General features: G+C 36.0%; 1 protein-coding gene across 4 annotated transcripts in view; it reads left to right on the top strand.

The window, feature by feature from the left end:
* SCN9A (sodium voltage-gated channel alpha subunit 9) overlaps window positions 1–26,917 on the top strand; it is a 164,904-nt gene that overhangs the window by 91,508 nt on the left and 46,479 nt on the right. For 3 of the 4 annotated variants that reach the window (XM_004428233.3, XM_087435336.1, XM_087435337.1), the window contains 7 exons: window positions 2,256–2,543; window positions 4,868–5,239; window positions 7,814–7,943; window positions 8,596–8,834; window positions 10,868–11,041; window positions 11,810–12,166; window positions 16,402–16,872. In XM_004428233.3, the coding sequence (XP_004428290.1) occupies window positions 2,256–2,543; window positions 4,868–5,239; window positions 7,814–7,943; window positions 8,596–8,834; window positions 10,868–11,041; window positions 11,810–12,166; window positions 16,402–16,872 (2,031 nt within the window). The remainder of the gene's footprint in view (window positions 1–2,255; window positions 2,544–4,867; window positions 5,240–7,813; window positions 7,944–8,595; window positions 8,835–10,867; window positions 11,042–11,809; window positions 12,167–16,401; window positions 16,873–26,917) is intronic. The other variant, XM_004428235.3, reaches the window with a different exon arrangement.

The raw sequence follows: 26,917 nt of genomic DNA, 5'->3' as shown, positions 1-26,917 counted from the left end.
ATCTGCCCCATTGCCCCATTCCCCATAATCAACTCCCTCCAGCACAGAGAATGTTCTAAGCTCACTCCAGCACAGAGAATGCTCCTCCTAAGCCTGTTACCCATGATGCTTCAGGATGTATGGTATTATGCAAATTCCCAAAATATATATAATGTATTTCCCCCGGGGTAATAATTGAACACAAAGGTTTAGGGAAAATTATTTTAATGTTAAAGTTAACAGATACTTTATGGGATAGAAAGCAAAATGTGCATCAGTTTTTGTTAATGTCACAAGGATTTTTAAGATAAAACATGAGCTGTTAAGAAAAGCATGCTTATGGCTGTGGCCACTTAGGCTAAGTCACAGATTCTTGAGGATTTCTTCTTACTCCTCTCTCCAAAGGGGTTCTTCAGTGGAAACATTTGAGAAGGTTTGTACTAAGAGAACCAAAATTTCAAATATTCTGCAAGAGTCTTAAAACTTGTTGGATGGTTTGACCTATTTAAATCTCTTCAAGGAATCTAACCAATTTGGGAGAGGGTATTAATCTGTAATGCAGAAAGACTTTGATGTAGAAAGATGTTCAGTGTGTTATAATATTTAAAATATATATGTTCAGTTTAATAATATTAAAAATCAGAAAGCACTTAAATTTTCAAAAGTTACAAAATTAAGAGGATTATGGTATTTTTGTATCTTGGAGTGTTATTCAGCCATAAAATTATGTCTTTTAAGAATATAATGACAGGAAAAGGTGTTAATATAAAAATTTATTAAGTAGTAGGATATAAAATTGAGTATAAGATACAATTTAAAATTATATGTATAAAGACTGGAAAAAATATTATTCTAATTATTTCTGGGATGTAGGGTTATGAGTGCTTTTTATTCACAATATCTTTATTTTCCAAATTTTTATGAGTATCGTTTTATATGAATAATAGAAACAATTATTTTGTTATATAGTCATGTGTCACTTAGTGATGGGGGTACATTCTGAGAAGTGTGCCGTTAGGTGATTTCGTTGTTGTGCAAAGGTCATAGGGTGTGCTGAAGGGGAACAAAATTTGCCACCCCAAAAATATCTCTCTTTAACATGAGGATTATTTTAGGCTGATTATTTTTAGGAAACAAAAGACTCAGAGGGTTTTTCTTCTTACCCCTCTTACCCCTTAACTGACTAAAAGAATTCAGATAAAAAAACCTATCTCAGGAAGCAAGCTGTCACCTTAGCATAACATGAACTAGGTGGTAGAAAAGGAGGAACCTAGAAAAGCCTGTTTCTTGGGCTCCCCTCTGTTTTTTTGTTTCTGTGTGGCCAAACACTCGTTTTCCAAACATTTGCTTCTTTTCACCAATCTGTGAATTGCTTTCCTTCCCTTTGAAGTCCCTGACTCTCCCCACCCCCAACATCTTCTTTTGTCTTTAGCTTAGGATGGTATTTAAGGCGAAGGCTTTGGTCATTTTGGCAAGTTACTCGGTTTTCCTGGGCTTCTCCCATGTATACGTGTTATTAAACTTTTGTTTGTTTTTTTCCTGTTAATCTGTCTTATGTCAATTTAATTCTTAGACCAGCCATAAGAACCTAGAATGATAGAGGAAAATTTCTTCCTCCTCTATAGTACTTACACAAACCTAGATGGTATAGCTCACTATACACCTAGGCCATATGGTGCTAATCTTATGGGACCACTGTCGTATATGTGGTCTGTCATTGACCAAAATGTCATTGTGTGGCGCATGAATGTAAAAGGGTAGCGCTAGGTTATTCCAGGAATTTCCCAGGGAACCCCTAGAAGTCTCTTCCATTTTCTTGAGATATTATTCTGTAATAATTCATTTTACTTTTCAGGCAACTAATTTTTCATTAAACTATAGAATGCCTGATTCTATTGATAATATTGAATTACTTACCTGAGCAAGATATACAAACAAATTATCTTATCACATGGTTTATATGAGTTTCATGTCCCAGAATTACCTAGTAAAACTTTCACATATACTATTTAAGATTGCTTTACTATAAATAGAGTAATAGTATGTAATTGTTTAATTCCAAAGCACGATGGGGCTTTATTATAATGAAGAAGAAGCAATAAATATATACTTTGTAAGCTCTCTGGTCATAGAGCAAAGTAAACGACATTATTTCATGCACAAGGGATATGATTATATATGCAGTGTAATTAAATTCATGGTAGAGAGGTTCCCCATAATAGGATTTCCCAGACTTGGAAATGACTCACTGTGTCTGTGACCTCTTGGTCCCACAGGCAATAGCAATGGCAGCAGCTGAATATACAAGTATTGGGAGAAGCAGAATTATGGGCCTTTCCGAGAGTTCTTCTGAAACATCCAAACTGAGCTCTAAAAGTGCTAAGGAAAGAAGAAACAGAAGAAAGAAAAAGAATCAAAAGAAGCTCTCCAGTGGGGAAGAAAAGGGAGATGATGAGAAATTGTCCAAATCGGAGTCAGAGGAGAGTATCAGGAGAAAAAGTTTCCACCTTGGTGTTGAAGGCCATAGGCGAGCACGGGAAAAGAGATTGTCCACTCCTAATCAGGTACCACAGAAACTATCAAACTAATCAAACTATCAAACTATCAAATGCCTCACCAGAGGCAGGATTGTAGAGCAAATTGTTTCATTCTGAGGGAAGGGACCTCAGGAAAAGAGAGTGAGTGACTTCATGGTCATGTTTTTAGGTAAAATCCTATTGATTACTGGTCATTTATGGAAAGAACATAGGTGTACGTAGTTTTTTAATTTGACCATTTTTGAAGGAGCCTATAGTTTCAGAATTGCCATATCTTCTCTAATAAACAAATTTTCAAAACAAAATATTAATGAGAACCATTGTAGAAATGAAGAAACTACTTACACTAAAGATTAACTTTTACTTTTTTTTATTTAGTCTGTATTTTGTAATGCCTCATTGGTTAAAAACTAATCTTAGACTAGTTTCTCCTCTTTTCTTCACCACTGTAGGTAGTGGTGTCACCAGAATATCAGTCACCCAAGCTGGAAAGTTTGGAGACACCTTGACAGTTTCTACCTCCAACTGCATCAGCTACTAACATCTAATATGTTAGTCTGTTATATCTGCTTGTGTGGAATTTCTCTTTCCATTTCTTTCTTTTTCCACTGAAATCTCCATATTTCAGGTCTCCTTGCCTACAGAACTCCAAGGTGAACCATTGCTTCTATTCTCCTTAACACTTCCCTCTTTTCCACTGCACAATCCCTCCAAATCATTTTTCTAAAACAAAGCTGTCCTCTGTGTAACTTAAAAAAAAACCTCTGTTGAATAATCACTGACTACAGAACAAGACCCACATCTTACCCATGCTATGGACTGGCTTCAGCCTCATTTCCCACCTTTCTCCGCCTTCTAGTACCCTCAGTCCACCATGACTGTTCATTCTTACCAACGTGCCTGTACTTTCACGCCTGTATAACTTAGAACACGTGGCTTTCTCTAAGTGGGATGATTTTTCTTCCTTGTTTTCCTCCTGCCATGTTACCACTATTCTTCATCCATTAGCTCATGTGCCACCTGTCTCACAAATTTTCCTCTGTCCTCTCTACTCCTCTCAATCTGCTGTTTGGTGCTCCACTCAGAATTACTATCCTTCCCATCTGTGTTCATTTAAAACTTTTAGCTTCTACTAAAGTCTGCAACACCCTGCCAGATATACACAGAAATAAAACATAGAGTCCCTGCCTTCAAAGGTTTCATAATCTAGGGGGGAAGACAGAACTTGAATACATGCAGAATACATGCAATATCAATAAAAAGAAATTTGAGGCCGGCCCTGTGGCTTAGCAGTTGAGTGCTCGCGCTCCGCTACTGGTGGTCCGGGTTCGGATCCCAGGTGTGCACTAATGCACCGCTTGTCCGGCCATGCTGAGGCCACGTCCCACATACAGCAACTAGAAGGATGTGCAACTATGACATACAACTATCTACTGGGGCTTTGGGGAGAAAAAGGGAAAAAAGAAAAAAAAAAAAAAGGAGGAGGATTGGCAATAGATGTTAGCTCAGGGCCAGTCTTCCTCAGCAAAAAAGGGAGGAGGATTGGCATGAGTGTTAGCTCAGGGCTGATCTTCCTCACAAAAAAAAAAAAAAAGAAATTTGACAAGCAGTCCAAGCTAGTTTTGAGGCAAAGACCTTGTCATGCTCATTTCCATTTTCCACAATGTCTGCCGCTTTGTCCTTTACATAGGAAGCGCTAACGTTTTCTCAATTAGATAATTCCAAAGAATATGCATTTAGTTTGGTTTATGGGCACAGTTTATCCTGGACTTGAGTCATATAAACATGACTTTTTTCCCCTCTTTGGTATAGGGCAACTTCTTTTCCAAATTCTAATATTTTATGACTTTGTAAACTCATTGGTATTAAAAGGACACACCTCAACTGAGCTTTCAATATGTAAGTTGGATTGCAAGCAATGGAATGCCAAGAAGCATATCACGTGGTCTTTGGCCTCAAGAAAGTTTCAGTACTTATGGAACTTAGGGATTGATCTATGAAAAGCTAATAACAGACATAAATACCAAATTCATTTTTTAAGTGACGTGTTCTTTATAGCAAAATGAATGGTACAGAAAGAATGGAGAATTCACTCTATGCTAGAATAGTAGAGAGCTCTACGGCAACAAATAATTTACCTGGTCCTGAAAGGATGAATTCTTCCAGTCTTTTCATCCCTTATTTGGAAGAATTTGTCTTCTTGCTGAATTGCTTTGTTTTTAAATATGTTTCTTTTAAACCAGTACAGAGCCACCTGCCCTCAGGTCAATGGTTTCAGTGGTAGGTATGTGAACTCCACTTCTGTTTTTAGGTGCTTCAGCAGATACGTCATCTTTTATTTTTTTCTGCAGTCACCACTCAGCATTCGTGGCTCCTTGTTTTCTGTAAGGCGTGGCAGCAGAACAAGTCTTTTTAGTTTCAAAGGTCGAGGAAAAGATATTGGATCTGAGACTGACTTTGCCGACGACGAGCACAGCATTTTTGGAGACAATGAGAGCAGGAGGGGCTCCCTGTTTGTGCCCCACAGACCTCGGGAGCGGCGCAGCAGTAACATCAGCCAAGCCAGTAGGTCTCCCCCAATGCTGCAGGTGAACGGGAAGATGCACAGTGCCGTGGACTGCAATGGTGTGGTCTCCCTGGTTGACGGACCCTCAGCCCTCATGCTACCCAATGGACAGCTTCTGCCAGAGGTGATAATAGATAAGGCAACTTCTGATGACAGCGTAAGGACGTTTTAAATAGCTCAGGCATGGCTTGGCCCTTATTCTTGCATCAGTCAATCTCTCTGCTGGAGGGACCTTCTCTCTGGTCCTGTGAATGGCTCTGCATTTTGCGATATTTTTTATGTTAAAAACACACCTTTAACTCATTCACCTACTCCTCATACTATGTGTTGTAGGCATCTAATTCAAAGACATTTAAAACTCCATTTTTTAAAAAAGGGACTTATCTGTTAATATTTAATAATAGTAATAATAATAGCAAACATGTATTTAGTATTTACAGTAGCCCTATGAGGTAATATATTATTAGTCCTGTTTTACAAATGGGGAAACAGAGGCACAGGGAAATAAAGCAATTTGTGCAAGATCACCCAGCTATTAAATGGTAGTTCTAAAGCTCAAACAGAGCTTGTACTCTTAAACAACATACTCTCTCTATGTATGTTGTGGTAGGCCTCTTAACTTAGAAATAATTTAGAATAACTATGCCTTTTATAATCCATAAATGAAACTTATTGTTTTCAATAAAAAACAACAAAACTCTTTGGTCTGGAGTCTATGAATAAAAACATAATATCTGAAACATATACATTAATATAGATATACACATATGAAAACAAAAACAAAACTCCCATTCTAAAACAACAATTTCAAGAGTTTAGGAGTCATTGAGTGGTTAGAGAAAAAGGTCTGATTAGGCTTGAAAGTGAGATCTTGGTGGTTTCTGGACTTTCTGTGTTATCTTTTTAGGCCACTCATGATGTTACACTGCATTACTGAATATCAGCAAGGGCTTTGTCTAACCTAACGAGCTTTGAACACATGCTACTTATTCATATATTCATCTTTGCAGACAATGTAGTATTTCAAGTGAGAATAAAGTTCCATCAAAGTCATGGCCACACACATATTTCAGTATGAACGAATGAATGAATGCATGTGCTTTTAGGTAACATGTGACCTCTATGCCTGCATGGTGTAGCTTCAGCCCTTTTGATGAGGTATTTTTCCTTATCAAACAAGCATGTTAAATTTCTATGGAATCAGATCTTAATTGTGTTTTGCTTTTCAATGATATGGATTGTCTGTAAAAGATTATATAATTTATATCAGATTTGGAGATTATTTAGTATTTTTAAATGAAACATTTTCATTTAAAATTTTATTGTTACCAAAGAAAAATCAGTATCACTATAAATCCTAAGGCTAAAGCTACAAAACTAGAGTAATTAGTGGATACTTTAATATTTGATAGAAATGCAAAAACATGATAGTGTGACATAATGTACAGTTTAGATGAAAAAAATTGCATGACAATATAACCTTGACATCCGAAATGTGTACATGGAGAAGAATTTGTTTCATCAACAAATTCTTGTTTGACTTGGGGAAAAAGAAATCTCTGCTTCCGGAAAGTCAGTAAATTAGAGAGTGTATCAGAGAAAACATGGTTATAGAAGAGAGCTCTATAAAAAGCCCCTGCAGATATGTGTGTGTGTATGTCTGTGCACATACACACACACGTATACATACATACTCATATGCACATATTTATGTCCATGTGCCTATGTTTTGATATACACACACATATAACTATGTCTAAACAACTATACAGCTTTACGACTGTAGAACTATATATACATATGTATGTTTGTAAAATGGTGTGTGTCTACACACATACATACATACCACACACAAGCAGATAGATAGATAAATAGATGATAAATGCAGAGTTGTATCGTTGGTCGTATGTATACATGTGTGCATGAGCATGTGTGTGTATTGTTGGCCTGCACTGAATTGGCATAGTGTTTTAACTTTGAATTAGTTGCCAAGATTTGGAAATAAGACATTTTCACATAAAAATGAGTATACCTGGTAAGACTGAGCTCCTGCATGACAGCAATCCTTTAGAGCTGAACAGTGGTCACCTCTTTTAGATGGAGCTTACATTCTCCATTTTGCTACATTTCCCATCTATCTTAATTGTCCTTTTCAAACTGAATCATTAATCACCGTGTACTCAGAGCGGTTCATGAGATCTTCCATGGCAGTAAGAAACAATCAGTACAATTGACTCTGTTAATGCTGTTACCTCAACAAAGAACAATTATAGAAATTTGTCAGAGAATATTGAGGTTCTACCCCTTTACACACACATCTCTACAACAGTTGTTTGGCTGTTTTCACATAGGACTATTATATGTTAAAATTGTCTGGATAAATTGGAGACCCAGAAAGATAGAGAGATGATGATGGTGATTATAACAACAAAAGCAGCTTGTTTTGTTTTTTATTTCCTGGATGTTAGTTCCTTTAATCCTCATAGCAAAAATATGAGGCTATTACTGTGATTATCTTCGTGTTACCAATGATGAAACTGAGACAGAGAGGTTAAGTAACTAACTCTGCTATGATACACAGCCTGTAAGTAGCAGAGCCATGATTCAAACCCAGCAATCTCGTCTCTACTTTTAATTACTTACTACAGCTACCTAAGCAAGATTTTATTTTATATCTATAATTTACTGGAATTCTATTCTTGAAACTTTAATTCATCATCTTTTTTTTTAGGGTGTAACCAATCAAATACGCAAGAAAAGACGTTCCAGTTCTTATCTCCTTTCTGAGGATATGTTGAATGATCCCAATCTCAGACAAAGAGCAATGAGTAGAGCAAGCATATTAACAAATACTGTAGAAGGTATGTAATAATATTCTCTTTACCATATAGATTTTTAAATAAAATTCAGGTAAATCCTGGTCAGCCTTAAATAGATACATCAAGTTCTTAGGAAGAATTCAAAGAATGTAAAATGGTTATAAGCAATGGTAAGGATAACAAATGGATACGTGGTAATGGAATTGTCTTTATGAGCTTAGCAAATGGATGAAGTTATTTGTGATTAAAGACAGGCATTGAGTGATATGACCTTTCAAAGATCAATAGCTTAATGGTAATTAATGAAGAAAGTGAAGTTAACCCACGGCTGTGTGGTTCTCTCACTATGTAGTCTTAGAAACTTTACCTAGTCTCTCTGAATTTATCATCTTTCTAATATGCAAGAAAATAATACTTCTAGAAGTCTATAAATTTCTGATTCTGAGCACATTCTATAAAATTGTAAAATGGTAATGTGTGACATGACATCTGTTAAGATTATGATGAAAAGGCACTAGAGAAAGCAGTTTAGAGAGTATAATGGGAACAGTAGTGATCAGACCCTGAGATACATTTAGAAAAGTCTAAACCAGAAGACTTATTTCAATGTTAAAGTGTACTGCTGATTTGTACCTGGTTAGGAATAAAATATACAAATGATTGACTTTATGTTCTCTCTTGTTTTTTCTCCCAGAACTTGAAGAGTCCAGACAAAAATGTCCACCTTGGTGGTACAGATTTGCACACACATTTTTGATCTGGAATTGCTCTCCATATTGGATAAAATTCAAAAAACTTATATATTTTATTGTAATGGATCCTTTTGTAGATCTTGCTATTACCATTTGCATAGTTTTAAACACATTGTTTATGGCTATGGAGCATCACCCAATGACTGATGAATTCAAAAACGTACTCACTGTGGGAAATTTGGTGAGTCCTTTATGGGGTGTTATGTGCCCATAGCTTCTCTTTTTGGTTTTCATTTCTTTTTATTTTAAAGTCACATGGATATACAGCTAGGTAATTATGCAAATCCAGAATTCACAATATGAGTCATTGTACAGAGTCAAGTTTCTGGTGATAAATACTACTTTTAAATAATTTCACAGTATTGTTGAGGTCTATAGGTAACAATACTATTTCCATAAAGGGTCACCATCTTGGGAGTTGATAGTGTTATCTCTTGGGAGCAACATTTTGAAAATTTGATACTTTCTTACCCATTTTATAATTACATTGCAGATTCCTTGTGAGTACATACCCCACATATTTTCAGAAAAACTATGGATGCTTTGTTTTGACATAATAGGTGAAGTGTCTGGGCCTTTGGAGTCCCAAAGTCCTGGGTTTGAATCCTAATTCTGCCTCTTATGGGCTATATGACCTTTGACAGATATTTTAATCTCTATATTCTTTAATTTTCTCATTTATAAAATAATAATAATAATTCACTTACAAAATACTATAATATAATGATGATAATACTTCACGTATCATATTTTTGGGAGGATTAAACACTTTCTACTTAACTTATTAGCCCGGCATATAGTAAGTACTCAACAAGTGAAACCTATTATTATCATGCTTTCAATCACTCAGCAGAAACAAGCCTTAAGAACAAGAATATTGAGAAACCAAAAGAGTTGAACTGGACACAGAAGACACGAGGGCAGATGAGAAGGTGATCTCTAGGCTTCAGGAAGATAGAGCATTTGATTAAGAAAGTTGATGTCAGAGTGATCCCTTAAACGTAGTGCTGGTTACATTCTATCTTGATTAATACTTTAGGGCGAACAAAAAGTGCTAGTTTCTGACAGCCTGCATGAAGCAGGCACAGACTCTATTTCATGGCCAAAGGGTCCCAGCTTATGACTCTTCATAAATCATGAAGATATCTTTGGATATCTTTGTGAATGTCTATGTCAGATAATTTCACTTTTGCCTTGGTCCTAAATCAATCAATCTTTGAAGTCAAAGAGTTTGTTTCTGAGTGGTCTTCTCTCCCAAACTGCTTACAAATATTGCCAGTCAGGATGTATGTACATTATGCTCTCTGAGTTAGCATTCTTCTTCCCTTCTATACCTCTTTGGAAAGAGACAGGACCATCTAGTTTCTAATTGTTGATGGAGGTCTAGATTATGAAAATCAGTAGCTTCTCACTGAGTTGACTGCATCACTGCAAATCCGAAAAGAATTCACTGTGTTTCTGATTTATTACCACAATCCCAAGTCTGGGTGCTCCCAGATGGTCTTCTTGATGCTGCATTATTTTAAAATTGAATCACACAGTTATAGATCTAACCATTTCCCTTTGAACCTTCTTTGGTCAGTTTCTTTGAGTCAAATCATACCTGAATGATTCATAAACAAGCCTTTAACTATTGCTTTTTTAAGTGAGTCTTTCGATATCACTGTCATGAATTAATGATGTTTGTGATGCACTTTTGTGTCAAAGCTTTGAAAGTCTTACTTTAGCTTCCACTGTATCAGTTAAGTACTTTTTCCTCTTCTACTGATAAATCTTTAAAGAGTGAGTCAACCTGCTCTTTATTACTCTGAGTAGTCAGACCAGAAAAAAAAGACTGACAAAATTTCAGTGTCAGCCTATGTTTCCTTTTTATTTTCTTCCAGAGTAACTTGACCCACATAAATTTTTTGCAAAGAGTGACTGTGTTAATTTGCCAAAAGTTTTATTTATCTTAAATTTTACTGTGCTCTACTAAGATGATGTGATGAAAGCTGACGGCAGAGTTAGAGCTTTTTAACCCTTAAATGCTTGTATTAGAGCTATAGGAAAAGGAACACCTAGTTTATAAGCTTAAATGAGATAATAATATACATTTGTAAAGTATCTTTCACATTGTCTGAAGCACAGTAAGTACTAAACAAATAGTCATTGTCATCATTATGTTGATTCCATACCTTCTAATAATACCAGAAAATCATTGTATTTTTCACCTAGGTCTTTACTGGGATCTTTGCAGCTGAAATGGTTTTAAAACTAATTGCCATGGATCCATATGAGTATTTTCAAGTAGGATGGAATATTTTTGACAGCCTTATTGTGACTTTAAGTTTAGTGGAGCTTTTTCTAGCAGATGTGGAAGGATTGTCAGTTCTGCGGTCATTCAGACTGGTAAATATAGACCAATTTTACCATTATATTCTATATATAAAGGAGTGTTTCTTTGGTTTTGCATTATTATTATTTAAAATTTTTGGAGGTTTGAATCAAAAGACAAGTTTAGGTCTTGATATCTAGTAAAATAAAGTTCATTCATTAAAAAATGCCCTTAAAGACCTCAAAATTACATGAATATTTTAATTTTCGGATCTTGAAGACATATTCAATTGTATGTGCTAGTATAATAGTAGAGTGATAATTTATTTCTCAGTAAGAAGCTTATAGTTTACAGAATTTCAACCATTATAATATGTTCATTACTTTGTGGATTCAATAAATCAAATCATTGTCCTTAAAACAATTGTTGTCTGATATCAAAAATATTTAAAATGTTAAAGACTTTTTAATGCATTTTTCTCTAACATGTTGGGCTTTATCCCTATGTCAGTATAAAAAAATTATAAAAGTATCAGAAAATAGAATCAAGGATAAATTATCAATTCTAAAGGAAATAATATCTGATACCATGTTAAGAGGCTTCACGGCAATCCTGAACTAAAATTACACAGTTCTTTTAAAATGTGTGCAATAATTATATTGTGGTAAGTATAAAAAAAAATTGGAATATTAAGAATAGACAAAAATGAAAAATAGAATTAATCTATTTTAGCTAGGTAGTAATGACAATATTTTAGAACTTAAAATTTTGCAAAAAACCTCAGTTGGAAAATTGAGGACTTTTTCATAATAATTAATATTAAGCATTGTGTTTACTTTTAGCTCCGTGTTTTCAAGTTGGCAAAATCTTGGCCAACACTGAACATGCTGATTAAGATCATTGGTAACTCAGTGGGGGCTCTGGGTAACCTCACCTTGGTGTTGGCCATCATCGTCTTCATCTTTGCCGTGGTCGGCATGCAGCTCTTTGGTAAGAGCTACAAAGAATGTGTCTGCAAAATCAGTGAAGACTGTGAGCTCCCACGCTGGCACATGAGTGATTTCTTTCACTCCTTCCTGATTGTGTTCCGCGTGCTGTGTGGAGAGTGGATAGAGACCATGTGGGACTGTATGGAGGTCGCTGGTCAAGCCATGTGCCTTATTGTTTACATGATGGTCATGGTGATTGGAAACCTAGTGGTATGTAATCAGATGTTCACACATTTAAAATTCTCTATATAAAATTGTTATATGATGATACAATCAGTTATCTTTATAATTTTAGGATTAACTAGATCTAAAACTATTAATTGTAATAAATTATGGATCATTTTAATACATGGAGGAACAGAAAAGAAAATGAAATATTGTCTTAATTTCGCTGCCAGATAACCATATTTTTATTTTTCACAATAACCTCCTATTTATTTTAATGGAAAGTTTTCTACTTTATTCTCTTATTTTGATAGTGATGTCATATGAATTGTCTGTGGTTTTCATGCCTCTTAAAAATCTGTTAAATATGAAGTTATACTAATAAATAGAATGTGATGAAAGTAACAATAACAAAAATGAAGTTATAATGGAACAAGGCAAATGAAAGGACTGGTCTCACCGCACTACAGTCACATAGAAGACTAGCATCTATAGCAGGGATCAGCAAACTCCGGCCATGGGCCAGATCTAACACACTGCCTGTTTTTGTATGGCCCTGCAAACTATGAATGGTTTTTATGTTTTTAAATGGTTAAGAAAATCAAGAGAAAAATAAATTTCATGGCACGTGGCAATTATATGAAATTCAAATTTCAGTTTCCATAAGCACAATTTTATTGAAACGCAAACATGCTCATTCGTTTCCATATTGTCTATGGCTGTTTTACTCTACAACAGCAGAGTTGAGTAGTTGCCGTAGAGACTCTATGTCCTACAAAGCCTAAAATATTTATTATCTGGCTGTTTACAGAAATAGTTTGCCAACCACTGCTGTACAGCATTTCTTTTACAAGTCATCTTCTTGTTTCCCCATTAGTGTTTTCTTGGCTTGTCCTCCTTCTCTGTTTCTTTCTTTCTTCCTTATACCTACGTGTTGGTGAAAACTTTCAAGCTTACAAGCAGGAGAAAATTGGAACAAGGCGCTCTTCCACGAGCCATTCACATCAATTTTCAAGGCCGCCATGTTGGCTTGGTTTAGTTGATCAGCTTGGCATCAGACTCTTCGTCAGGTATCCCAGGAGGTGGGGTATGGCAACAGCCATATGGTTAGTACCTTCGCTTCCCACTGTCTTCAAAAGAAGTTGCTAAATTTTTTTTTGTCCTTGCATCCCTTGTGTCAAAAGTGATTCAGAGCCTAGGACAGAAACCTACATTCATCAAATCACATACTAAATGTGACTGTGCCAGACATACACAGAGTAAATTATGCAGTGCAAATTCTAGACCCTTACTTCACAAAACTATAGGCGTCATGAGTTAGCATTCTGTAATTCTTGTTCATCCTCTATTTGTAGTAAATTTCCTAGTTTTACATAGGCTTATTAAATTCCTTCCAATATGAAATGAAATGTACAATCTCTATTTGGTTCTCTTTTGGAGTTTAACTTTTGTATTGATAAGCTCCTATAATGGGATTTGTTTGTTTATTTCTTCTTACAAAACTTTTGACATAAAATATGAAAGTGTAGCACTTCATAAGATATAGGATGTCAAAACATGTCACACCAAAACCAGTGGTCACAAGTAAAGTAACTGTTTAGTATGTACTCAGGCATATGTAAAGTGAGGTTCTCTCAAATTGTTAATTCAAATATTTTTTAGTACCTCCTCTGTGAGAAGAAATGTATTCAGGTATTGTGAAGTGATAAAAAAAATGTGTCTATGAGATAATCCCTGTCTTCAAAGTGCTTACAGTCTATTAGGACAGAGAAAAGTGGTACACAAAATTATCAGAGAAGGATGAAGCGGTAAGTGCTAGTAGTGAGATAAAAATGAAATACTCTTGTCGCTTATAAGTGAAGCAGAGATTCTAAATGGTGACTCAAGGAGGGCTTTTGAAGTGGGTCTTTGAAGAATATATAATATTTAAGCATGAAGACAGGTGTGAGAGTAATGGTTTACTTTGAAAAGCAATATAAATTTATAGTTAGAAATACATGGGATATATTAGTAAGTGTTAAATTCATATAGAATTGGTAATGGCTGACTCATATTGACATTAATTATTTGCTAGTGATAATGAAAGATAACAGAAGTATAATTCACAAAGTTGATAACCAATTTTTGGTTAAGGAATTACCAATGATGTAGAATCAGGATCTGAAAGAAAGAAACAAAAAATTATGTTTCTGATATAGTCCTCTGCATATTAGAATTATATGCTAAACAGACCAAGCGTTTTTTATTTCTCTCATTTATTCCTTAGGTCATTTTACTACCAATTAATTAAAATGCTTTAAAACCATAAGTTTTAGAGGCTAGTTTAGAAAAATAGAAGCTTTTAGTAAGTTCATGTCTACAACAGGAAACTGGTAAAGAACATTAATCAAAATGAGACTGAATTGACTATACATTTTATTAATATTACTTTCCCTGTCTAACATGATAATGGATACATGATACAGAGTGGACTTCATTTTCATTTGTGATAGCCAGTAGATTATGATAAAATATTGGAGTCTTGTTATGATTTTTGCTGGAATGAAAGTTACAGTAGTACCTATTCTTAATGAAGAAGTGACACAACAGAAGCATATTATTGAAATATGTGGAATATAAAAAAGCCAAACTCACAGAAACAAGAGACAAGAATGATGGTTACCAGGGGCTGGAGGGTAGAGAGAGATGTTGGTCAAAGGGTACAAACTTCTAGTTATAAGATGAATAAATTCTGGGAATCTAATGTACAGCATAGTTAACACTGCTGTATTATATACTTGCAAGTTGCTAAGAGAGTATATCTTAAATGTTCTCACCACAAAAAAGTAATGGTAATTATGTGACGTGATGAAGGTGTTAGCTGACTCTAAGGTGGCAACCATTCTGCAATATATAAGTGTATCAAATCAACATATTGTACACTTTAAACAATATTATATGTGAATTATATCTCAAAAAATCGAAAAAAATTAAGCTAATTACAAATTTGAAAAATAAAAAAGTCTGTTAACACTTGCATTGATTAGGGAGACTCAAGCAGTAAAATGGGCCTTTGAGTTCTCATGAACTTTCCTCTTAAAACACACACGTATACAAACATGTGTTTCATAGTAAAATATATCTTCTCATTGACAATAAAGACTCAAATGAAAATAAACTATTTCAGAACTCCTTCATGATTTATCAAAATTGTTTTCTATGACTTTCTCCTTCCCCTCTCCTTCAGAATCTTCTCTTAAACCAGACTTATTAACATAGACAACTTTAACCTGCACTTTTCTACTTGCATCACTGAGAAATCGTTTTAGGTGTGACCAAAATGAGGGATGAGTTCCTTCTCGTCAGTTAGGTCTCATTTTGAATCTTTTAATATGAGATAGATGTTCTGGGGCCATGAAGAGACTTACATGAAAGGATAATTCAATTCCCTTTTTGTTTCCTATGTAAAATAATGTTTAAATAGAATTTACATATTTTCAGCCCTCTGTGAGAATTATTTTTTTACATTGTTGAGTTCACCTGGACCCCCACCTCAGGGAGGAAAAGCAGAAATGGTTTTGCCCCCAAATAGGATTTTGCTTCAAGGATAGGAGTTGTCCTGACCTCTTTTATAATCTCTTCCAGGGCCAAAATCAAGCCACCCAATCATAATGCCATTATCTCATTTGCATTGGGCTCAATGGGCAGGTCCTTTTCTATGGTCTAAAAACCTCATTAAGGTCCAAGCTGGTAAAATTCTTGGACACAACATTTTATTACAGGAGCTCTGCATGTAGTATATGTTCCATTTGTTGCAAAAAGTGACGTTTATCTTCTGGGAAAAGTGAACACAGATCTTGGCCTAAGCTACTCTAGCACAATTGACACTAGTCACAATTTTCTTGTTCTACTTGTTTCTCACAGGTAACAAATATTAATTATTGGTAAATGTTAGGAGGGCTTTTTACACGCATAAAAGGAAATGTGATCAAGGGATTCTGCTGCAGAAATGAACATAGAAATGACATAACGCTAATGGTGAGGGACCATTCTCTTTTCTCCTCATCTAGTGTTTCACATATGGCTGACCTCTGCTCTCAGAGTTCCCAGGAGCTAGGATTGGAGGGACTGATAAGGAGTCTAGCTTTTCCTCGACTCATCACACGTTCTTATCTATGTGTGAAGTGCAGAGGTCTTCATCACTGGTTTGGATTTTGGCCTGTATTTCAGAAAAGTCTGCTTATTTTCTTTTTTATTTCCTGTCTCTCTATTTCTCCACACCCATCCCCACCCTGATATAGGTCCTGAACCTATTTCTGGCTTTATTATTGAGCTCATTTAGCTCAGACAATCTTACAGCAATTGAAGAAGATACTGATGCAAACAACCTCCAGATTGCAGTAGCCAGAATTAAGAAGGGAATAAATTACGTGAAACAAACCTTACATGAATTTATTCTAAAAGAATTTTCCAAAAAGCCAAAGATTTCTAAAGAGATAAGACAAGCAGAAGATCTAAATGGTAAGAAAGAAAACTATATCCCTAACCGCACACTTGCTGAAATGAGCAAAGATCACAATTTCCACAAGAGCAAAGATAAAACCGGAGATTTTGGAAGCAGCGTGGACAAATACTTGATGGAAGGAAGTCAATCATTTATTCATAATCCCAGCCTCACAGTGACAGTGCCAATTGCACCTGGGGAATCTGATTTGGAAAATATGAATACAGAGGAACTTAGCAGTGATTCAGAGAGTGAATACAGCAAAGGGGTAAGACTGTTTTATACAAATTGTGAATCATATTAATCATATTAATTAGCATGAAATGAGTCCAAATTTCAGATTTTTGCTGTCATAAGTTCTTTCTAATATTGCATTCTGACGGGTAGTTTTTTTATGTGTGAGTTTACACAAAAGCTTCCTGAAGGTTCATCTGGTAAGGTTTTATTTACTGGTTCTTAATAAGTGATTTAATCTTTCTTAGCTATACTTGCAAGCACCGGGTACCTTTGAGTCTTACTTTCCTTCATCCCCTGTTTGTTATCAGTTGTAAAGTCATATACAGTCTCCTTCCATAGTGTTTGTTGGAACCACCGCTCCTTTTAATCATCTTTGCTTTTGCACTCACTACTTTTTGCCCACATCATTCCAAGTGGTGTCCCAACTAGTGTCTCTGCCTCCATTTTCCATCTACTCTAGTCCACTTATTTGATTAATTTTATTTAGGTTCAATCCTAATCAAGTCACTCCTTTGAAGTATCCTTGGTCCACAAAGTCTCCTGAATGACAGACTGTAGATAAAGCCTTCACGCTATGGCCCCAACCAGCTTCAACCAGCTGTGTTGCCTAGTGCTCACCTGGAGCTCCTGCACCTGCACCAAGCCAGCTTCCTTCTGAGCCACAAACACTCACTACTTGCTTGGGATTTCCTTCTTCATTCAAAATCCCATACTCATCCTTAAAGACATAGCCCTCAGCTTCCTCATGTGTGAAATTATCCTAATCTCTTTCCAAACAGATACGATCTCTCCTCATTTTGAACCCCACACAATTTTATGCCACTTCCTGGATTTATTATTTAGTCTTGTATTTTAATTTTTTTGAGAACTTATTGTATGCATCAAAGGGTATTGTAAACTCATTGAAAGCAGGAACCTTTTATTAAAACGTTTTTTGTATTCTCCTTCCCCACACCTGGTTGCATATATTTAAACTGTGTATTGAACTATATTTTTATTAACATGGAATATAATAACCATAAGTCAGTTAAATGACAAATCATTTTTATGGCATCTCTTTAAAGTTTCAAGATATTTTAATGTATTTTTCCATTCTTTAGGTCACATTTGAAAGTATTTGACAGGTATTTACCAAACACCTTCTATCTGCTTAACTCTATATTAATATTTGCCCTCCATGAATTTATAGTGGATTTTGGAATCAAGATACACAGATGTGTGTGTGTGTATGTGTGTGTGTGTGTGTGTGTACTGACTGTATGATCGGTACTAGGTGCTTAGTAAATGCTCAATACTTACTTATTGAATGAATAGATGATCAAATAAATTATGAATATATATTTCTAAGTAGCCAAAGAAATTCTTTCCAAGATGATATGTAAGAAATTAAGTATTTTTTTTTTAACTTTTACGTGGAAGAAGTAATATCTCCAAAATTCAAAAGTTGTAGTTGCTTTGGCTTGAAGGTAGAAAATTAGATTCCACATACCCCTTTTCAAGAGCAGTAATCTGGGTCTAGTCTCACGTGGAAAGGGAAACTAATTCAATTTCCCATTTTTCGGCTAACGAAGATTGGAGTTGTAAAACCCCAATTGCTGGCAAACTTTGAATAAGCTTGGGATTCTAGGTATTATGGCCCTTTGGTAGCTTAGCACAGTTTACCAAACACTGCTTGTCTTAATATTTGGGAGGGGTCATTTCTTATCTGGTCATTTTTCCTTTTCTCAAAGCCTGTGGCTAACATCACATGGATCTCTTTAGTTGCTAGCAACAGTCTTATTTTGAGTATGTTCAATTATAACATTTTAAAAGGAATCTTATAAATCTGCCCATTTAACACCTCATTTTCTAACTGAGAAAGCCAGCTCAGTAAGAGGAAGTGACTTTATCCACAGTTAGAAATCTAGTTGTAGGGGCCTGCCCGGTGGCATAGCGGTTAAGTGCCCGTGCTCTGCTGTGGCGGCCCAGGGTTCGGATCCCAGGTGCGCACCCATGCACCGCTTGTCAGGCCATGCTGTGGCAGTGTCCCATATAAAGTGGAGGAAGATGGGCATGGATGTTAGCCCAGGGCCAGTCTTCCTCAGCAAAAAGAGGAGGATTGGTGACAGATGTTAGCTCAGGACTAATCTTCCTCACAAAAAAAAAAAAAAAATCTAGTTCAAAGCAGAGCCATGACAAGAGTCCTAGTCTTGTGATTCACAGGTCAGTCCTACTTCTACCTCCCTTCTCATGTCTTTGTCCATTTCAGGGATAAAACACACATTCACACTGGGGATGATATCCAATTTGTCTCCCCTGGGATCTGAGCCATGCTTCTGAAGAGTTTACATACTCTGTGGCATGCAGAGGAGGTTTGTGTTATATCATAGTGGCCAGCTGTCTTTTATAATTATTGATTTAGTTTGTAGACTATTTGGTTACTGAAATAGTCTGTTTTAACCATCCATAAAATTATTCTGCCACCTATCCCATGAATTCTTCCTAAAATGCATGAAATTTAGTGCCCTCAAACCGTGTTATCTAAAGACCATTTGATGGTAACATTCTAACAGTCTTGACTATAATCAGGTTTTTTTCCATGACATTATAGTCATAGCTACAGGAGAAAAAAATGTACACTTGTTCTATTTCATATCTGTGGTTTACAAGGTATAATATACAGGAACTCGGGGCTACCTCATAGGTTATAACAAAGAATACATAAAGTAATCTCTTTAAATGATTTAGCACAGTCTCTGAGTTGGTAAGCCCCCAAAATATTAGCTATTGTGTTTATTATTGAATTCATCAGCATTATTATCATCTTAAAGTTCAGATTTTAAATTATGGACTTGGAAAATTTGCCCGTCTCCGTAAGAAATTTTCCATGACTTATCTCAGAGTGTCATCTTGGGTACATTCAAACCTACTTGGCTATCTACTAGACTTGAGAAGTGATGGAAGTTCAAGATCTGTAGGAAATTTGTTAGATAACTTAGAGATAATATTAAGTGGTCACCAACTCTGTGTCTAGAGTCTTTTTTTCCAGCTGCTTGAGATTTAAGTGTTCCTAGGTATGACTTGTTTTTGGTTTTGTTTTTCAATTGCACCACTAAAAAAATGTAGATTTTATTTATCTAAAGTGTTTCTATGACCCTTCCATGCTAACCTCCCTGCTCTAATTCGCCTAATCTTCAGCTCCCATACAAGTTCCCAGATTTTCTAGCTGCTTATTCCCTCCTTTGTAACCTTCTTATTTTTTCATGCCCAAGATATCTTTAAAATAGTGATTACCATGTTCTTGACGAACCTTGGTCAAAGAGGCAAATCTTGATTACCCGACAGAAAGTAACCCTCAGTTCAATACATTTAGGTTATTTAAGTCTTAAGCACTACCTTAGGGTATGGTTAAGAATGCAGCCTCTGGAGATAGAATACTTGCCTTAAATCCTAGCTTTGATATTTACCAACTTTATGATCTTGAACAATTTACAAAAACTTTTTTTTCCAGTTTCCTTATATGCAAAATAGAATTGTAATGAAGATTAAATGATTTAGGTAAATAATTAGACAAGTACCTATTGGAAAGTAAGTGCCCAATTATTATGGGTATGGAATTGAGTAGTCACGTACATACTGTAAGTAGCTATTTGCTACAGGTTAAATTCAAGAGAGGCAGCATGATGTAGATCAGTGGTTCACAATTTTAGTGTGTAAAGACACACTCAGGGAGCTTGTTACAAATGCCTGTTCTGGGCCATATGGTTTGAACTCTCTCCACCTAAGTCTGAGTGCAACCTCAGAATCCTCATTGGTAGTGTTCCCAGTGGCCACTGTAATAGAATGAGTTAGCATTGGAAATGAACCTAAGTTCATCCCTGGCTTGTTTTGATCCAGGTTTCTGAGATATTATTTTCTTTATTCAGGGGCTGGGGATATTTCTCCCTTTTGTCTGTTTAAGAATCTGCATTTTGAATAGGGGAAAGAACATCTTTGACCTATGATGCCTCTCCCTCTTTCCTCCTCCCCATCCCCCCCAAAAAAACCCTCTCTTTTATAGCCTAACATACTACTTTCTCATATTTTATGGGGACTTTTTCGTCCTCTTCCAGTAGCACCTCTCAGATAGGTAGGTTTCCTTGTCTTAATAGACAGTTAAATATATACTCCAGAGGGCCGGTCCCTTGGCCTGGTGGTTACGTTTGCATGCTCCACTTCAGCAGCCCAAGTTCGTGGGTTCGGATCCTGCACCACTCGTCAGCCATGCTGTGGCAGCGACCCACATACAGAATAGAGAAAGATTGGCATGGATGTTAGCTCAGGGGGAATCTTCCTCAAGCAGAAAGAAGAGGAAGATTTGCAACATATATATATATATAGTATATATATGTATGTATATTATATATACACTCCAGAATGAAGTCAAACTATTGTATAATAAACACCTTACCAGAAAATGACCAGAGATGAATTCAAATAAAGTGTAGAGTAAAATATCTGAAACAGTTCTGAGAAAATAATTAGCAATAGAACATCAGCATTTCTCTGAAGATAGAGTCTGTGTCAGAGCTGAGAAAGACATACTGTCATCTCAAGTGGACCCATGAGAATAAGACTCCTGTCACTACTTCTCAGAACACAGACACAGAACTGATGGCCCCTTTCAGAATCAGCTACCTCCTGGAGCTCAATGCGGCTCTCTAAGCATACAGCAAATATTAGCAACACACTGCACAGATTTTTACCATTAGCAACGAAGCCCTTTATTATTATGAGCCTCAAACGAAGCATGAAATGCACCCATTCATTCAATAAATATTTATTGAGATCTACTGTGCTTCAGTCACTGTGCTAACAGATGCTTAGGGGAAAAAAGTTATTTCAACCAGCTGCCATAATTTAATGTGATTGGCATCTGGCTTAACTAAATTCTTAAGAAGTGTAGATTTTTTTTTTAGTCATGCCAAGTTTCAAAATTGAAAGCTCTAGAAAACTAGATTAATAATTAATTTTGTTAAATGGAGAGCTCTTTCTTAGAAGGTTAAAAAGACATGCCCTTTGCTTTTAGTTATTACAGATTACTTCCTTCTCTGCTTTAAAGATGAGAAGATAGAGCAAGAATTGTAACATTCATTTTGGAAGTATATGTAATTTTCATAGAAAAACATTAAATTCATCCAGTTTATTTCTCCAAATATTTAAAAACACAACAGCTTCATATGATTTTAAAGTAGCATAAACCCTTACACCTTTCAGAAAAGCTCCTTTACTTGCTGTGAATCTAACACCCCAAATCTTCTTTACTGCTCTTTAGACAAATATAACTATTTATCAAGCTTGGCTTAAATGAATTTGCTCATCTTGTGTACTCAGCAGAGAGGAAAATATCCTGTGTAAAAATTTCCTCACAGAAAGATCCTCCATTCATTCCTTCTGCAGCCAAATGCAGATACTTAGATTTATTTAATAATTCTTTAGTGTTTTGAAACATTGTATCAAAGTTGGGATGGAGCTAGCTGAGGTCCTTGGAGAAAGGAAATCGATGAAACCTTCAAATTTTACATAATCAAACTTCCCACCTTCAAGAGATTGTCATTTAAAACACTGCGAACACATTTACACAAAACTTCATGTTCCTTAAGGAAGCAGGGTCCATATAAAGCCCTCATTCACTTTGATCATTGTGGGAGAAAAAATTGCAAAGGAATACATCTGAGCATATTTTCTATAACCCATCCCTATTCATTTTTTCATCTCAAATTTACTGAGCAACTGCTTGTTAATATGCCCGCTAGATACTAGAAAGACACATCATCAGTGTGCTCACTTCTTTAGTAAATGTAGGCTGAATGTCTTATCTCTGGCACTGTCTTAAGTGATAAAGAGTAAAACAAGCTTCTTGCTGAGAAGAAACACATATAGAAACCAGAAATTATAATTAAATGTATAAAAAATAATTAAAACAGAGGTTTAGATGAAATATTGAGGCAGGATAGGGATAGTGTAAGTAATCTTGAAAATAAATTGGGATAATTCACAGAGGAGATGGCACTTGAAGTGAGTTTTATGGTAAAAAAAAGAATTCATCAGGCTGATCAGGAGAGAGAGCGAGATTTCAGGTACAGGTAAAGAGCCAGCACATGTGAAAGCATCCAGATGCAAAAGGCCCATTAAATACAAGTGAGGATGGCCTGGTGGAAAGTACTAGGTTATGGAGGTAGATTGGAGCCAGATAGTGAATGGCTTGATGTACCATGACAAGAGATTGAAATAAGTTTTTTTTTTTTAACAGAAGAAGGAAACTTGAACGTCTTGTTTTGTTATACTTTGTTGTTAGCAAACTTGTACTTTTAAAGAAAATTTCATTGGGAGTGTAATAAAACCCAGCAGGGAGAAAGGTGAGATGCTAGGAAGCTATTGTAATTATCCACAGGACAGTCGATGAGGGCTCAAAGTAAGGGAGTGATGGTGGCAGGTGGGGATAAACTCTAAGACACCAGCAAGTTACAATATAAGGTCTGGATCTATGAGTTGTCAGCTGTTTCAAAGGGTATATTAGTTTCCTGTGGCCGCCATAACAAAGTATCACCAACTTGGTGGCTTTATACAACAGAAATTCGTTCTCTGACCGTTCTAGAGGCTAGAAGTCTGAAGTGGAGACACAGGCAGGGACACGCTCTTTCTGAAGGCTCTGGGGAGGATGCTCCTTTGCTTTTTCCTCGCTTCTGGTGGTGGTTATTATTTCTGAGCCTTCCACGTCTTGCAGCTGCTTCACTCCGATCTCTGCTTCTGCCGTCACATGGCGTTCTCCTTATGTGTCTGTCTTCTCTTCTTCTTAAGGACACTAATTATATAGGATTAGAGCGCACCCTAATGACTTCGTCTTAACTTGACTACATCTGCAAAGACCCTATTTCCAAATAAGGTCATATTCAAGGGTACTAGGGGTTAGGACTTCAACATATCCTTTTGGAAGACACAAATTGACTCATAACAAAAGGTTTAGCTTAGAAGACTGAATAGATATTGATGCTATTAAGAATATATGGGGCGGGGTGGGGGTGGCGCCAGCCCTGTGGTGTAGCAGTTTTATGTTCTCGCGCTCCGCTTCAGTGGCCTGGGGTTCGCAGGTTCGGATCCTGGGCGCACACCAACGTACCGCTTGTCAAGCCATGCTGTGGCGGCATCCCATATAAAGTAGAGGAAGATGGGCATCGGATGTTAGCTCAGGGCTAATCTTCCTCACAAAAAAAAAAAAGAAGAAGAAGAATATACAGGGGGAAGAGAAAATTTAGGAGAGAGACAGAGTTTAATTTGGGGTCATCTTAATTGTCAGCTATTTGTAGGATAGCTAAGTGATGCTGAACAGTAGGTATTTGGAAACGTAGGTTTTAAGAAGAGAAGTCAGAGTTGTAGACAGGTTGGAATTATATGTTCATTTGTGTTAACCATGGGGTTATACAGGGGGTCAGTCTGAGGTCGGGTTCCCTGGAAAACCAACTTGGAGAGAGAAATGTGTGTGTAGGAGATTTACTGGGTACTGCTATTAGGAATAACACCTAACACCTGTACGAAGTGAGGGACGAAAGATGATTGGGCAGAGGGAGAAGTTGAAATGCTCTGTAGTTGCAGCAAAGGCCTAAACTAATTCTATAGGCATCTTTGGTGCTGGGCTGACCCTTTGGAGTGGTCCCAAACTGAAGCAAGGGGCTCAGGCCTTTGTACCCCAAAGCAGTCAGTCATTGGATGCAGGCTATCCCTCCACTCTTCCAGGGGAGGGGAGGGGATGTAACCTTGGGTGAGGCAGCTTTCTTCTGCATTACAATTTCCAGAGAGGGACTCCGCTGAGTCTTCAGCAGCCAACACTCCTGGCAGCTGGAGGAATGAGTGGCTTGCCTGAAGGGGGGATCTGGGCAATGCACCACAGCATCCACTGTGCTACAGAGACCGTAGAAAGTAAGAGGACAAGGATCAACTCAACACTTGAGAGGTGGACAGAAAAGAAGAAAGCACCAAAGAGACCAAGGAAAAACTGTATGCATTAGTCACTTTCATCTGCACTATATAACTTTCCTCCTTATAACAACCTGGGCAAGTGGATATTATTAATCTATATTCACTGGTGACTAAGACACTAAAAGATTAAGAAAATCTTAATGGTCAGTCATTGATGTTTCTTGGCATCTTTTAAAATTTGGGCTCCAAGCTTTATCCACCATACACATATCATAGAAAGGCAAGAGAGTGGGTAGGAATATAAATATTTTCTATTATAACCCTGTAACGTTGCAATTCAGAATCAAATTTTCTATTGAAATGGTATTGTGCATTTGCTGATTCACTTCTAATGAATCTTCTAATTCTCCTTAATGCTGATTTATTAGGTTATAGTCCACCTCAATAACATAACATAGAGCAGAACAAAGCACATTCCATAGCAGAATAATAAACCAGTCCATTGAGGATGCATTGCGTAAGGGACTATGTCAGGTTGAAGGCACTTGAAAGGAGGTGGCACTTGAGCCAGACCCTAAAGGATGGAGATCGTTTCATTGGGTGAATATGATGGAGAAGGAAATCCCAGGCAGAGAAACAAACATTCGTATTGTTCACCTGATTCACTCATTCGTTTATCCATCCACCCGTTCACCTAGTCAGTATTCGATTTTGAAAGCCATCATCTTTGGAGAAACTTAAATGTGCTTACTTGTTATTAAATGCAAATTTTTATTGATTTGAAAAGTGTTGTTTAAATATTTGCAGTCATCAAGGTTAAATATTTTATGTCCTTTTCCTCTATGGTGGTTTGTTATCAGGCCTGTCTCTCTTTAGATTTTTCATAATTTTTTTCCCCAGAGAGGCAGTTGAGATTGCTTCTCCTTATTGCATTTTAGAAAAGAGAATAATCTTTTCTGGAAATGCATTTGACTTGGCAAGATTTAGGAATTAGTTACAATTGTACCTTTTGGGGATGCTGATCCTATCTTTTATGCCTAGGTTCTTGCAAAAACAAAATAAAACAAAACACTCCTACAGAATTTTAGTTAGACAATTTCTTTTTTGCAGGTTGGTTCCAAACTATTTGAAAAATCTTTCATCTTTATTGGATATGTTCATATGTCTAAAAACAATGAAATTTTGGTCTGATATATTTAAATCAATGTTTTTTAATCTTTATATTTTGATAAATTTGAAAGCATCTGTTTCCTGTAATGCTGTTTAAAATGTCAAAATTAAATAAATATGATAATTAAAAGTAAATTAAGAAATGCTAATTTTAGAATATGCTTTTAAAAACTGCACATTCTTACTCTCATTCCACTGCCATATTGATAATCACTTATTTTAAAATGTTTATTATGAAGAGCAAAGAGAATGCAAAGATTGCCTTAGCACATTATAGTACTTAAATTCATCTGCTAAATAACAGAATTGTTTAACTTTTTAGTTCATTATTTTTATATCTATGTTGAATGATATTTAATCTTATTGCTGTGTTTCAAAATATTGCTTTGTATTGAGCATAGAGCCTGTATCGTCAAACATATAACTAATTTCTACTTACAGGTATGTGACTTAAACATTTGAAATCAGTTGACTAAACTGTTCCATCATGCTGCATTTCTAAGCTTCAGTACCTCACCTTCTTACTTCTCACAGGGGTAAAAACAAACTGGATCAATCAAGGATGCAGCTCTGTGCTTTTAACCAGGCAGAGACATATGTGACCACTTTTACACAGGTTACCTAAAAAAAAAATCATACATATATGATATTTTTTTTCAGTGTCATGCATGCTGTTCAGCTACAAAATCTTTCTGCCTGATTCATTGCAAGAAAGTAGAAACATATACAATTTTTCCATAGATGAATTGACATCACAGCATGTCACCGGGGCAATTCCATCATTTTTTGTTATTCTCTTGATGACTTCTTTGATATATCTCTCATGTCCTTTGGTGATTCAAGTGCATTATCTATAGATTTTTATTGGATGGATTATAAAAGTAAGATATAGAATGTAACAGAAACCTTTGAAGTAACATTTAATTTGAAAACCTTTATCAACTTCTCTCCCTAGTTTAAACTATATATGC

The sequence above is a fragment of the Ceratotherium simum genome, chromosome 9 (assembly GCF_057802395.1).
Source record: "Ceratotherium simum simum isolate JZ-2026a chromosome 9, ASM5780239v1, whole genome shotgun sequence".
Taxonomy (NCBI): domain Eukaryota; kingdom Metazoa; phylum Chordata; class Mammalia; order Perissodactyla; family Rhinocerotidae; genus Ceratotherium; species Ceratotherium simum.
Note: the sequence above shows the minus strand (reverse complement) of the source record. Positions and strands in the feature narration are given on the sequence as shown.